Below are 15,391 nucleotides of genomic sequence, written 5' to 3' on the forward strand. Positions count from 1 at the left end.
TAGATGTCGCTTGGTGACAGACACAACATTAAAGGCTGACTTGTGCCTTGATGATGATGAATGAGCGTTAGTGATGAGGATTGGTTCATTATTTCTTTATTGTGTGCAGAAGAAGAACCAACTATGGAAGAAGAGAAAAACAACGGTCACTCTTTTCAATCAATAGAGTATTTTACAATGGCTGTATATCCAAAATAAATTAGTTTGTAAGGGTATGCATCCAATATATTAATAAATAAAATAAATAATAAATTAAATTAAACTAAAAATTGAATAAGTAATTAAATTATCTTTATTTAATTAATTAAATTAATATACTTATAAGATTAAATTCAATAATCTTAACAATTAACGGTATTCACACAGTAGCGAAGCGCCGCATGCTGTATCCGCACTGAGCATCTATAATTAATCTAAATAAGCTAATAAATTAATCGTCTAATATTGTCTAGTCCATACAAAATGATTGAAATAATATTTTGATGCTTTGTGCAGAGCTGCGCAGCGTCGCGGTAATGCATTCCGGCCTTTAATGTTTCCAAGTAACCACAACGATAGATGGATTCGTTGCAAGCTTGCAGCTCTAGGCTCTGTGTATCTATATTCGTATGTACATAAAGCAATTTATTTATTGCTTTTGAGTAATTAATTAAAAATACATTACTAAACGATGGTATCGTTCCTTATCGTACTATAACTCCATACTTACAGCTGGCAACATTGATCCCTCTTTTCAGGATAGCTGAATTTATATAACTATGTACATAAATTACATATATATATATATATATATATATATATATATATGTATAATAGTTGAACATATAATATATATAAAAATACTGTAAATTATATATATATAATAGTTGAATAATAAGGTTATCGAAATTTATTTATGTTTTCCCATTAAAGGAAATTCTATACGTAGCTTAACAAATATAATCAACTTGTACACCATTTTAAAATTGCTAGTGTGACACAATTTGATAGTCGATAACTATCGATATATTTTGTTCTGCCAAAACGTGTCAAAACTATACACGTTATTTTTATCGTTACTTAATATCCATGGTTTCTTTAACCATTGCTTTAATCTCTATAACGAAACTAAAATTACAAAACAGACAGCTTTTTTTTATTCATTGAGCAGATTCAAAATTATTGGAGATAGAAGGCTATTTGAGAACAGCGCCTAGCTGTTCTATTTAACTGGACAAGAAGGTGCTGTTCCGATCACGGGAATTTGTAAGCTGTTCAGTGTTTACTGCTATCGTTTTTCATGGCAACTGGTAGTTAGTAGCCTTGTAAAGTATTCTCAATTTTGAATTAAAAATATTGTTATTATTTATACGACACCAAATTGTTGACAAGTAATAGGTAAACCTAAGGCGCAACAAATTGTCAAATGTCAATGTCACATTAAATTAGACCATTTTCCATTAGAAAGCTATAACCGCGGCCCGCGATCAATATAAATATTTAAAATTTTATTGTTCATAAGTTTGTAACTATTGATTGAGAAAATCAATAAGAAGGCACATATTTTCAGAACGCCATTAGAAATAGTTAGCATGGTCGGTAATATATATGATATCTACATATGCTCGCGAATTATATTTATAATATTATGTCTTAAAAAACAAACTATGTTTTCTGTAAATTAAATATGAATGTTAATATTTTTCAGGCTACTGCTATAAGTAACACCACAAAAAAAGTGTCCAACAGCAATACTAATCAAACTGTTCGTAAGAAATCAGGACCCAAATTTGAGCTTTCAGATGAACAAAAAAGAGACATTAAGGAGGCATTTGATCTATTTGATACAGAAAACACGGGGAAAATTGATACCAAGGAGTTGAAAGTTGCAATTAGAGCTTTAGGCTTTGAGCCTAGAAAGGAGGAAATTAAAAAGATGATAGCAGAAATAGATAAAGGAGATGGCAAAGTTTCTTATGAGGACTTTCTTGATTTGATGACAGTAAAAATGGCTGAAAAAGATACTAAGGAGGAAATTATGAAAGCATTTAAATTATTTGATGATGATGGAACAGGTTTGCTAAATAATTTATTGAGCTGATAATATACTAAATAAACTAACAATATATTGTTTTAGCCAATTAATAACTCTCAATATAGGTTTAATATTTTATTATTTGCATTTGCAGGAAAAATATCATTCAAAAATCTAAAAAGGGTTGCTAAAGAGCTTGGTGAAAATTTAACAGATGAAGAATTACATGAAATGATAGACGAAGCAGATAGAGATGGTGATGGAGAAATAAATCAAGAAGAGTTTTTACGTATAATGAAGAAAACTAGTTTGTATTAATTTAATCAACTGATAAAATCACTGCACAACACTATTGAAACTGACTATTATTAAATAATATTTTTTGTATTTAATTAACTATCAGTATATTATGTATACTAAAAAGTAAAACATGTAGACTCAGAAATAAATAAGTCATTCCAGTCTAGCATAAGCTGATAAATGTTTTATTGTAATAAGGGTTATGGGTTAAACTAAAGTACTTCATATATTATCACAGTGAACTGAACTAACAAATTTTATATTCAACAGGGTTTGTATTATATCATTTTGTTTTGTGACTATTTTATACAGTTGGTTCCATAAAACCACTCATTTTCCTCTATTGAAATTATATTATATTTTTACAATATAAAAGTAACTATAACAGGGGTTTATAAAACTCGATTTTAAAACAGGATTAATGAATTAAAAGTTATTAGATTAGTTTTTCGAGGTTTATGATGTTTAAAGTAACAATTCTCTTGAAACTAATAACTAATAAGGTTGTTTTTGTAGAGTTGGTTATGTGTCAATATTTAAATTCATCAAATTTCCATGGATCTCATTATCAATATATCACCATCTGAATCTACTACTATTTTGGAAGTACAAGGTCTCTTGATGTTGGTCCATATTGGTCAGAAAATCTTCTAAAGCGAGTGCTTTAGAGTTTTGTGAGTACAAAAGAGAACAACTTTTGTTCCAGCTCTTTGTTAAGATCATAATTTTATGCAGAGACAATCATTTTTTTATTTCTCCTTATGCCAACCTTGCATTGGCTAAAAGCTGTATATCATTAGAAAGGTGTCTGTACTTTCTTTCTTGAATATAATATTCATGATAGTATGTAACACAACAACCATGGAAGCAGGGTGATTGCAGTAGTGTCCTGTAATATAATATTTATTTACTTTAGCTAAAAGAACAAAAATATGTTTATATATCATTGCAACATTATGGTGGTTTTAGCATGCCGTGCATACAATGCCAAAGATAAAAACATTGTTTTTGGAAGATATTTGTTTTCAAGATATTATGTTTGATTTTGTTCACGTGATTTGTGACACTTAATAGGTTTTTATATTATTATAATGAACAAATGAAATATAATAAGTTTTTAATAATCATAAACTTAGTACACTAGCATAATAGACAAACACTCTCCTAATTATCACGAGACTAAATTTAAAATGTTGCAAGTGTGTAGTATTTTACTTTTGGTCAGTCCCTATGACAATATTGATAAAGAGTGTTATATTCATTAAATTAATATCTTCTAATATATAAAATTTTCGTGTCATGGTGTTAAACTTTGAACTCCTCCGAAGCGGCTTGACCGATTCTCATGAAATTTTGAGTGCATATTGGGTAGGTCTGAGAATCGGACATCTATTTTTCATCCCCCTAAATGCTAAGAGTGGTCCACACGATTTTTTTTTTAATTTGTTTGACTTTTTTTTTATTTGTTTGATTATGAGTCAGCATTAAAAAATACATACAACTTCAAATTTTCACCCATCTACAATCAACAGTTACTTTTGTATCGCGATTTTAATATCAGCAATACAACATTTGTTGGGTCAGCTAGTAATCTATAGAAAATAGACTGTTTACTGCATAAATTTAAAATGTAATTCAAAATATTTTAGTTTATATTATGTTCTATGAAAATAAACACCAAGAAGTATTGAAGAATCAGTATTAACCAATGAAATGTTTCTTTATTTGGATTGTCACTGTAAATTACAATACAATCTAATATGGAACACTACACCATTATATTTATTTATTTATATATCTGTTAAAACACAGTATAGTTAAACACTAAAATTAAATCACGGTCCAATTTGACAGGAGACTAATGGACACGAAATTGTTTAAAAACGGTTTCACTGTCCATCTATTCCATTTGTTTCTCACACTCAGGTTTTGGTGTAGGAGTAGTTATCTCACTCTCACGCAGGGTTTCTCTATTATGCTAGTATACTAAGTTTATGATCATAATTATTGATGTACAGTGATTTGTAATAAGGATACAGTACATAGGAGTCTAATAATTAACTGGTACATTTATGATCTCTGGAAGTAAGCTAGATATTACTTGGTATATTTGTATTTTCTGGATTCTCATGAAAATGCCGCATAATATGTATCCACTATTGCATTCTTTGAATCCATCACACAACACACTTAGTCGCCTGATTCATAAACATCATGGTGCGAATATTTTCTGGGGTTAAGTACATTTTGCACTCACACAATTTTCCAAATGCCATACCATAATTGGATGTAATTCCAGAAAAATATTCCAAACCACAATCATGCCAAAATTGAGTTAAGAACACAAAACTGGTCAAGTGATTCATTATAATGGACTGACAAAAAATGGCAGCTCACTGTCACTCTTTAAATGATATCATAACCTAGTAGCCCACCCCACATGTAAGGAATACACTAATATTTATTAAACTTTAAACAGGAATTCCTTAAAATGTGATGTTTGTGGCTTGGAATGTTTTTCAGGAACTATGTCCCATTACACAAACTAAAATGTAACCTATTTTTGGAGTGTTCCATTTTCAAATTCTGTACTTTTGTAAATAATTGTATTACAAATGGCAAATCAAGTAACTTTCAGCATGGCCTAAATATATTGTCTGCACAAAATAGTATATATTATTTTGTAAATCCTTCCTTATCTTTTCTAATATAGAAAGAAATTTTATCATGAATTACTATAACAGCTTTATAAAAAAATAAGTAAATTAATATTGATGTCTCAGGTACATTACCTAATCAATATAGTTTGAAATAAATGATTAAAGAAAGTTTTTTTCACAAAACCAAGGCCTCAACAAATTTGTAAAATATGTTATTATTTATAAATACTAAATTATTATCTACCCAAAAACAGCTTAGGTTTTGTAAGTAATTAAGGCAAAATACATACCAAAAAAGGGACAGGGCAGGTTTGAATTTGAAAATATATAAACAAGTGTTTGATGAAGGACAGTAGTGAAGACTTTTGTTTTGTACCTTTACATGTCAAACATGTATTTATTAAAACAAAATCAAAAGTAAAGGCAAATAATTTTATTGAAAATGAGAATATCAAGTTGTATTTATAAGTTTTGTTTATAAACTATGTCCTATATGTTTTGTCATAAAAGGCCATCAACACTGTTGCAACAGAGTATGGTGATGACTATTACTAACTAGCAACATCCTATTCCCTTTTTCAATAGCATTCAACCATTACAATATAAAGAAAACGACATGGGTACCTTCAAAAAAAGCGTGTACACCTTCCTTAAAGGCCCGCAACGCTCCTGTGATTCCTCTGGTGCTGCAAGAGAGTATGGGCGGCGGTGATCACTTAACAACAGGTGACCCGTACACTCATTTGTCCTCCTATTCCATAAAAAAAAAAAGAAAAAATGTCTTAATGATTTCTCATTACAATAAGTAGACACAAAAAAATTGTTTAATTAATATTGATTGAATTTATAATCTAGCTACAAGGCTTTAATAAAAGATGTTTTCTATAAAAATACACTATATTTCAACTTAAAAAAGTAACAAAAAATAAATTCATGATAACTAAACAGATCTTTCAATAACAGAACCCTCTGGTTGTCCAAAATATGCTTTATGGCACATATTTACAAACAGTCCAATTTCAACAACACCAGGTATCAACTTTATGATGTTGCTAACTTTCTCCCAGTCCAAATCCTGATTTGTAAACATCCAATCCAATATAAAATTACCATTGTCAGTCACAACTGGGCCTGCTTTCGCAATTGCATTGCGCAGTTTGATGTCCCCTCCATATATAGAGATAATTTTATTCTTTATAGGCATATAAGCCATGGGAATAACTTCTATAGGAATTCCTTTCTTATATCTATCACCTAGTTTCTGTGAATCTTTTGTATAGTCTGCTATAATAATAAGTTTCTTTGAACAAGAAGCAACAATTTTTTCCTGAAGTAAACAACCTCCACCTCCTTTGATTAGTGTCATATTCCTATCAACCTCATCTGCACCATCAATTGTTACATCTATGACCGGGTTAGTTTCAAGTTCGCCTAGGATAAGGTTATGTTTTATGATCAGCTGTTTAGCTTGAAAGGAAGTAGGAATACACACCACTTTTAAATTTTCAGTTTCGACTCTCTCAGCTAATCGCTGCACTGCGTAAACAACCGTTGAACCACTTCCAACACCAAATATGCTATCATTTTTAACAAACTCGTCCACTGCTCTGTACGCAGCCACTTGTTTAGCTTGCTCTAAGGACATTTCGTTGAACTGATGCCGAGCCCTTAATGCAATTTTTTTATTACGACAAAAGTGTTGTTGCACCTTGACCAATGTACTCGATATCATCCAGCAATTATTTATAGAGTTTGTATACGAGCCAAAATACTACTAATACTATCTATAAACAAACTATTTGTATACTCAACTCAAGTCAATACATTCCAATTTTAGCATTGGGCATGCGCGGCACATGTTCATAAATATTGACAATTGACGTTGACAAATGAAAATTTAATTATCATTTGACAGCTGACAAACATTATTCTAAGTTGTAATAATTGTACTATTTATATTTAATACTAGCTGACCCGACAGACGTTGTTACTGTTCATAATAAAAAAAAACTTGGAATTTCGTAAAATCCTTTTCTAGCTGACCTCTACTCGGTGAAAAGGAATAATCCTACCAAATTTCAAGTCTTTAGCTCTAATGGTTCCAGAGATATCGTGATGAGTGACTTTAAAACGTGGAAGTCTCTTTTATATATATATAGATAGATAATATATTCTTTGGCCGTGCATACTTACGTACTTATACGTACTTGTAATTTTGTAAACCAAAAAATTCGTGAAAGATCCAATAAGATATTTCACTTTAATAATTAATCAACTTCCAATATTCTGTACTAAATTGATGATAGTGTGCTGTATTTGACCATTGATATTACAATTTTATCCTTTACTAATTTTGTTTTTCAATTTCACTAGATAACAATTTTAACTCTTTCAGCATTTCTGTTTGGTCTAGTAATAAGGATTGCACGCTGGCCAAATGAGGCTTAAGGTAGTTATTATTACAATCATTGCATCCCACAAATGAAACAGTCATTGTCTGGTCATATTTTATGTATTGTTTTTTGTATTCACTGCAATTATTATGTAGTAATTTCTGTTTTAATATTACCTTTTCATTATTTAATCTATCCCTCTCATTCCGAATACTCTCCAAATTTTTTGTAACATGCTCCAAGCTATTTTCCGTTATTCTTAATTTAGTTGTAAGGAAATTATTCTTCCTTTCGAGATTTTTTATTTTCATATTTTTTTCAAAGATACAAGTACATTTTTCATTACAAATTCTTAGTATTTCATGTAACATTTCCATTTCATTTAATTCTGATGTATTAGCATTGTTCGAAAATAAACTTTTGTATGTTTGACTTATTAGGGTTTTAATATTTTTTAAGCTCATAGCTGATGAACTTTCCAATGATTCCTTGTTGTCCTGTTTAAGCAGTTTACTTTTCGATTGTAACTCTCTCTCTAATTCTTGAATTCTTTCTTCTTTTGCTCTCAAGATATTTTGAGCTAATTCTAAAATGTGACAAACCTAATATGTATTATGTCTATTTAATCTTACTTACATAACAATAAGGTTATGTTATTACTTTTGAATCGCTATGATTTAGTATCGTTTTACACGATCTTTAAAAATTAGTATTGGTAGAACATTTGGAATGTAAGTAATCATTCTATTTTTTGAAGCAAAAACATCTAACTGTAAATTTTAATCGGATCTGTTGACTGAATATACATGGGTATATATTTTTATTGTTAGTTAAATGTTATTATTATTGGCAAATATATAAATTTCAATCCAATATCTTCATTGGCAAATAATAAAACAATTTTAATGTACAACTCAGGCGATTTTTTTTAGTTAATTTAACATCTATTTACATAAGTTATTTTGTGTTAATGGATCGATTCCTGGGAGGTGGGATTCCTAGCCAGTCTCTACCTATCTATAACGTGTTGAATACCTACTAAATTATTATATAGATGTGTACTTGTGCGTGCGTTGATTCAGGCGCTCTAGTTAAAGTACTGTTTTATTACTGTGTAGTCTAGTGGCACTTTCATAAAATATTTAGTATTTCCAAATCGAACTCTCTATCGAGTATATTAGTAGGAAGTATCAATTTGTAATAGACATCACTGATCACAGATCTTGTTGACATTGTTACGTTTGGACGTTTTTTCTTGAATGCTATTTTTAATAGATAACAATGATAGCGATAATTATGATGATGTAGTTATGTATGATCAAGAATATTAGAATTTGATGAAAGTTACGATTCAGCGTGATAGTAAAAATATAACATTTTAACAACAGTAAATAAATAAACCCAACATAAAAAGACGAATAACTAGGTATTTATTTTTGTTTTTTTTTCCTTAATATAAATAAAATGGCTACTAGAAATTTACTACCTATAACCGATACATATATTACGTAATTCAATAATATACATAATAAAGACGTTTAAATTTTTTTTAATATTATTCGTTTTCTGCACACTGTACTTGCATAAATGACATTTCAGTCAGGTGTCATATTGATTCGCCCTAGTTGTACCTACTAAAATTTATCGCGAGATATTTGAACTATTGACATGGCCACTATTTTAGATAGGTACCTACTGTTTTGTGACGTGCGATTCTGACTATGATTTCTGTTCTCTACTGTTTTGGTTGCTAAGTGAATGTTCTCTATTGTGTTTTATATATATCTTCTAACTTTGAGGGTATAATATAAAAGATCCTAACTCGAAACTAAAAGCTTCCTGGGAGTAGAGGTACTTCACTCCCCTTTCCACACCTCACCTGCGTCAAATTCGTGCAAATGGATCCAAAATTAACAAAAGATAACCCAGTTTTGTATTGAAAGATACCTACCCCAGGTACTAACATCTAAGTCACAATAAATAAGTAGCTCGAAATTCGCTTGAACATACATTTCCCATGTAACTGTTATCATTTTACTAGACACCCGTTTTTATTATATTAAAAGAATTATCAGCAAAGTGGGTCATGAATCAATTTTGTTGATGGTACACGACATTGTAATACAAGATAACTCGAGGGTTCACTTACCACAAGCCAGGTTGAGTTTATTCGTTAAAATTTTGATTATATTCTTTTTTGATTTTATATTAATCTTGAATTTTCTTATCTTTCTAAATATTGAATAACTGGTATCTCTCTGCACTGAAGAACCGTCATTAAATCTAAAATAGATTTCCAAAGGTTTATTTTATAATTATACAACCTTGGATTAAGGCTTGGTCTCCGCTGCGCTCAAACTAGATATAGCAGGCGTAGTCGCAAAGTGAACAACTAAGCCACTGGGATTACATATCATCAGTATGTATTTTATATTATATTAATTTCAATGTGAAATAACACGAAGAGTATGTTACAAAATTTAAAAGATGCCATTGAGTGTCTTGACACTCAATGGCATCAATCAAAGGCATCTTGATGCCTTGCACACAAGCATCCAATAGTTGCCGTAGTAAAAAATCTATTGTTCTTCGGTAGTGCGGTATCTAGTTGGAGCTTAACAGAGACCAATCCTAATCCTTCACCGATAGGTAAGGTGAGGAACGTAAGATAAGTAAATATTCACACATAACATAAACATTCATTAATAAAAACAAATTACCGTTCTATTTCTTTGGCAATACAAATTAGTGCGGATTCATTCAGTGTTTCCTGTTTGTCACATACTTGTACTTCTTTATCCGCAGATATGTTATCCATAGCGCTATAATTTTGCTTCGTACAACTATTTGAATTAGTTCAAATATTATAATGCATTAAATACTCAAAGAAGTCTCGTCAAACTACTGTCAAATCTAGGAACATTTAAATATTTTTATAAGTTGTTCAAATATTAAAATTTTGTAAAGAGGTTAGTTAGAAATTTTATTTGGTATGGATATTATATACGTGCGTCAATTTTACACAAAAATGACCCTGCAATACATTTGAAAATAACTACCACGGTACGAAGTAATATAAATGTGTAATACAAATCTAGACGTTCAAAAATTTATTCGATAGATACTTAGATACGTTCGCTTAAATTGAGTCTCAGAGAAACTGTCACATCTTTGTTCAAAATTATGATAAAACTAAAGAACTATTAGTACTATTATATATTTTTTGGTATTGCTGCAAAAAAATAGGTTTTATATTCCGAACTGTGTGTCAATCACCAAGTCTAAGTGAGCCTTAAAAAAAGATGGTGTGACTTATCATCGGTAAGTTTATTTAATTTATATGAGATGGATTGGCAAAAAGCGTAAATAATTTAGTGAAAATGAATATTTTTTCATTAAATACGGTACAATTATATACAAGTATTCACATCCCTTTCTCTCCCGCTTGTCAAAATGAGACACATGAAAGGACGCCACACGCACACAATCAGTAATGAAAACTATAGAGTCGCTTTTTTTAAAGGCCCAGTGAACAATGATTTGCAAAATTATTGTTTTTTGTAAACGGAAAGTTATTACCGATAGGATCGCTTTTTAAGTTCCCGCTTAGAAATTTGAAAATTTCGAAAATCGAGTTTTTATCAGATCTCGACGTTTTAAGGTTCTAGGAAGCTTCCCGGACTATTACCACGATGGTGTCCGTACGTCTGTATGTGTGTGTAAAAACGTAAACCTCTTATATTTTTTGAACGGCTTGACCAATTTCATCGCGGTTGGCACCATTCGAAAGGGCTTGACCAAACTTAGATTTCCAATACAATTTATATCAGTCCGAGCCTGCAGATTTTGAGAAATCTCAAAAAATCTACTAGGTACTACTATTGTGTTTCTTTTTGGATTAATTTTTTAACTACTTCACCGATCGATTCCAAAAACTAATCAGCTCTTAACATTAGAAACCACGTCAATCGGCACCAAGCCGGTCAAATCGGTTGATTCGTCCGTGAGTTATCATTCACGAAAGAAAACCGAAATTCCGAGTTCGATCAATTGAAATTAAAAAAATATGAGACTTAAAAACCTGCGTCGAATACCACCATTTGCGTGAAAATCGTTCATTTATTCAAAAGTTATTGCCGTTCAGAGTCCGTAAGAGCTCAAAATTATCATAAGTACAATTTGAAGGATTTAGGTATGGAATTAGCGGGATGTTGCAGGGCTGTTGTTGGCCTTTTATGGTCAAGCGTTTTACTAAGTCTAAAAGACAAAATTTAACAAATTAAATTTATTGCACGGAACTTAACATTTTAATAACGAATTATTTTATGTAAATAATAATATGATATTTGAGTGGTTCTCTCTCTCATGATTTATTACAGTTAAAGCGTTAAGTTTTAACAAATACACGCACAAACCAATAAATAAACATATGAACTTTATAATATGAGTGTGATTTTTTATTAAAAACGTAAAAAACCTCTGACTGAACAGATCTTAATCAGAAAAAAGGGACAGACTGACAAACGTAAAACTTATAGCAACCCTCGTTTTCGTCAGAGTTTAAGAAATACCAGCTACTCCACTAATGTCACTGTCCAAATCGGGTTCTTAATTCAAAATACGCAGCTTAAACTGAAAAAGTGTTTACATTGCTGCCTATTGACCAAAAATATTTTAAACAACTGGAGTAAACGCAGAAATTAATAGACATAGCAGTTGAACCTTATTATGGTGTCATTTGTGGCATGTATATTTCGGCTTTGATTTTATATGAAGTGCATTATCTATATGTATAGAACGTCATTGGTTACAATTCATGAATGATTTACATGATGAATATATTAGATTTTTGTGTATGTACATTGGTTAGAGCGAGAGAGGAGGAGCCTGCCTACAGCTGCCGTATGCGTGGGAGAAAGGAAAGCCAGACAGATTGGCGCCGTAACGTGTTACGTTTCGAAGTGGTTTACCGTACCATAAGAAGTCAGGAAATCCTAAGATTTACCAGTAAATATTAAAGGTGCAACAATATACAGACTAAAAAAATCGTATTATCACGGACCTATCATCAATGGTAGGTGATATATTATGCACCGAGCATCAAAAACGTTTCAGTAGAAAGGATTTTTTTTCAATTTATCAAAGCCACAGTTTTAGCCGGTCTAGAAACTAATCAGTTTTGTGATTAGGAATTCAATTAGCAGTTGTGTTCAGTTTTGTCCCACTTTGACTAACTACTTAGTGTGGAATAGAAGGCATCACCTATCAAGGAACTGACACTACGAAATGGGCTAGCACTGCTGTTATGAACATTTAATAATTTGATGACTTCCATTTGTTGCACCAGTATTTCTTCAAACTTTGTTTTCAGATTTACTCTAACATGTTTCACCTATGTATTTCTACTAGTTGGTCGCCCAGAGGTCAAAATTCGACCATAATTCATTGAACTTTATTAGGGTTTATTTGTCAAAGACTTATAGGTTATTACCTCTAGTATGTATGTGTGTGTGTATGTTATGTGTCATTTAGGCAATAGTGTGTGTAATATTTATTTTAATTAATTTCGTGTATTTATAAAGCATTTTATATAAGAAAAATCGCTTTATGCATTTCTTCTCCATATTTACCTTATTATGTTAAATTTCACGTTCATCCGTTCACGCAATTATTTATAAAAGGGGTACAAAGTTATCGCTTCACGTATTAATATATAGAAAATAATAATTAAGAACTACCCAAAAATCGAACAATGTTTATGTTATTATAACATGTTTCTCATATACAGAATATTGCCTTACAAATACAGAAATAAAATTATCTTTCTAGAAATAAAGCTCTTTTAGACGACATAAACACGCGTCTCGATAATCCAGGTATATCTACCGCTCAAATAAATAAATATAATATACTCTATATATAAAATTATACCTTTAAAAAACAAGCATTAGTCATTAGATATTTTAATAATTGATGATCCAACAACATATTCCATAAAGGATCCCAATTTTCCTACTTAGCTGTTATCCGCACGGTCGGTTTATTTCAATTTCCTTCATAAAAGACGCTATTCTCGGATTTGAAGTAGATTTATCATGCTCGGATAAAGCGGGCACTTTTTGTGCTTTTCTTCTGCCTGGATCTGACCCGAGATCTGTCCACTTAATGTGAATAATGGTGTGCGATGGAAAACGAATGCGAGCCTCAACACAAAAGACAACAATACGAAACGATTTCAAGATTTGATACAAGGATTTCGAGAAGATAATGTGGGAGACTTCTCTAAGCACGAAATATGTTTTGTGTTTTGGTTTTAGGAGTTAAAAATTAAAAGGTTTTCAAATTAAAAAACAATATGATTTTGTTTATGTAATTTTTAAATTGTTATTTAATTTCCTGTATATTTTACAAAAGTAATTCTATTTTCCGGAAGTGCAGATCGGTCAGAAGTCGGAAGCTATGCCTTATTTACGTAATTATTGTTATCTATAGTGATAAAAACATCGATAAATTTAATTGAGCGAAGCTGGGCGGAGCTCCCACCGGGTGACTCCAATCGATTTCTGTGTTAAACTTTTTCTCGGCCATTTCTGGACCGATTTTAAAAATTTTTGAACTGATAGAAAGCTTTAGAAATTTTCTAGGTCATTGTCGAGACAGAATTTTGAATTTCGACTTGATTCAATTATTATAATTAAAAACAAACATGATTTACAAAATATTCTAATTAGCACGCGCTATTTATATTTATTTAAAAATTGAGCTAATTGATCAAATCTTGTTTGATTAATTTTGTTTGGTTTTTGTATACAGACTAGGTTTACCTCGCTTCGCTCAATTATACGCCGCAGCGAAGCGGTACGACAAGCGACTACGGCATCCTAGTAGTTAGATATCCTGATTCTTACATTTACAAGAACACTTAGTGTCCATAATATTTAATCGAATACGTTATTTGATTAATTTAATTGGTAATTGTTGAAAGTAGTCGAATTCCGTACGTATTTTATTAAGGCTATGTCATAATTGAATTTGTCTCCGGGTATAAGAAAGACAAAATCTATAGAATAGAGAAGTCTAAGTAAGTTATAATTTTTAATAGTTTATCTTAGTTTTGTTTTATTTAATTTTATATATTTTGTTTAAATAAGACCTATATAAAATTAGAAAAAAATATATTCGTTACTGTAAAAATATATTTTTAATAGTTGAAATTATAAAAAATAGCTCTTAATTATAACGGGTACTGTGTGCAGTACTTGCTAACTTCACTGCTAGATGTAGTAAGACTGTGAGAGAATTGCGTTTTAAATGTCACAGTCCATGGGAATGGAAACAAATTAATTTAGTATTAATAAGTGTAAAGACATCTTCCCATTACAGTAACCTTTAATTACAATAAAATACAAAATAATACAACACACGGGGGTCTCCTTTATGTATGAGTTGCCTGTAGTAGGAGGCCCCGCTCCTCCGTAGCAAAAACATATGATATATTATATAAACAAGTATACCTAAACATAAATAATATAAACTAAGAGAAAGGAATAATAAGACTAACATAATAAAAGTTGATTTGTATGTGTATCAGAACTTTGTGCGTGTGTGTGTTTGTACTACAACACTATATTAATTTAATGATTTACTTAGGTAATATAAGTGGGTTTTCTGCATTCTAGTAATTATAAGTCTTTTTTCCACAAAGTTATATTTTGAAGTGAAAATCGTTGTGAGAAATCAAACGGGATGTAACGGAAAAAACGACAGGTAAGAGACACAAAATATACAAATGTGTAGGATGAAGCCGGCAAAGAATGAGACAGAAATATGCATACTATTGAAGTGAAAACTTCTTTATCATCGTTGTGATTTGAAAGTCGATGAAACGAAAAAGCGACAGTAAAAAGAGCAGTCACATCAATACATAATTTTAACATGGGAGATAATGAGATAGGAAGCATAATACAATGTTTTGGTACCAGGCGATCATAGTTAAAGAAGAGATTTTCTTAAGTATGGCACGA

The 15,391-nt window shown here is 30.7% G+C and overlaps 3 protein-coding genes across 3 annotated transcripts; 1 reads left to right on the forward strand and 2 right to left on the reverse strand.

Annotated features, from left to right (window-relative positions):
* The first annotated feature begins 1,412 nt into the window (after positions 1 to 1,412).
* On the forward strand, positions 1,413 to 4,981 carry LOC126969782 (uncharacterized). Its single transcript, XM_050815348.1, has 3 exons — positions 1,413 to 1,574; positions 1,688 to 2,054; positions 2,169 to 4,981. The coding sequence occupies exons 1-3, from the start codon at positions 1,572 to 1,574 to the stop codon at positions 2,330 to 2,332; spliced, it is 534 nt and encodes a 177-aa protein (XP_050671305.1). The 5' UTR covers positions 1,413 to 1,571; the 3' UTR covers positions 2,333 to 4,981.
* LOC126969780 (uncharacterized) lies at positions 3,068 to 10,458 on the reverse strand. Its single transcript, XM_050815346.1, has 4 exons — positions 10,088 to 10,458; positions 9,517 to 9,650; positions 7,544 to 7,953; positions 3,068 to 3,203 (listed from the first exon to the last, which is right to left on the reverse strand). The coding sequence occupies exons 1-4, from the start codon at positions 10,183 to 10,185 to the stop codon at positions 3,150 to 3,152; spliced, it is 696 nt and encodes a 231-aa protein (XP_050671303.1). The 5' UTR covers positions 10,186 to 10,458; the 3' UTR covers positions 3,068 to 3,149.
* LOC126969779 (ribose-5-phosphate isomerase) lies at positions 5,853 to 6,850 on the reverse strand. Its single transcript, XM_050815345.1, has one exon. It carries the CDS (start codon positions 6,704 to 6,706, stop codon positions 5,915 to 5,917), a length of 792 nt encoding a protein of 263 aa, XP_050671302.1. The 5' UTR covers positions 6,707 to 6,850; the 3' UTR covers positions 5,853 to 5,914.
* Positions 10,459 to 15,391: the final 4,933 nt, after the last annotated feature.

This window comes from Leptidea sinapis, chromosome 19 (genome assembly GCF_905404315.1).
Source record: "Leptidea sinapis chromosome 19, ilLepSina1.1, whole genome shotgun sequence".
In the NCBI taxonomy this organism is placed as follows: domain Eukaryota; kingdom Metazoa; phylum Arthropoda; class Insecta; order Lepidoptera; family Pieridae; genus Leptidea; species Leptidea sinapis.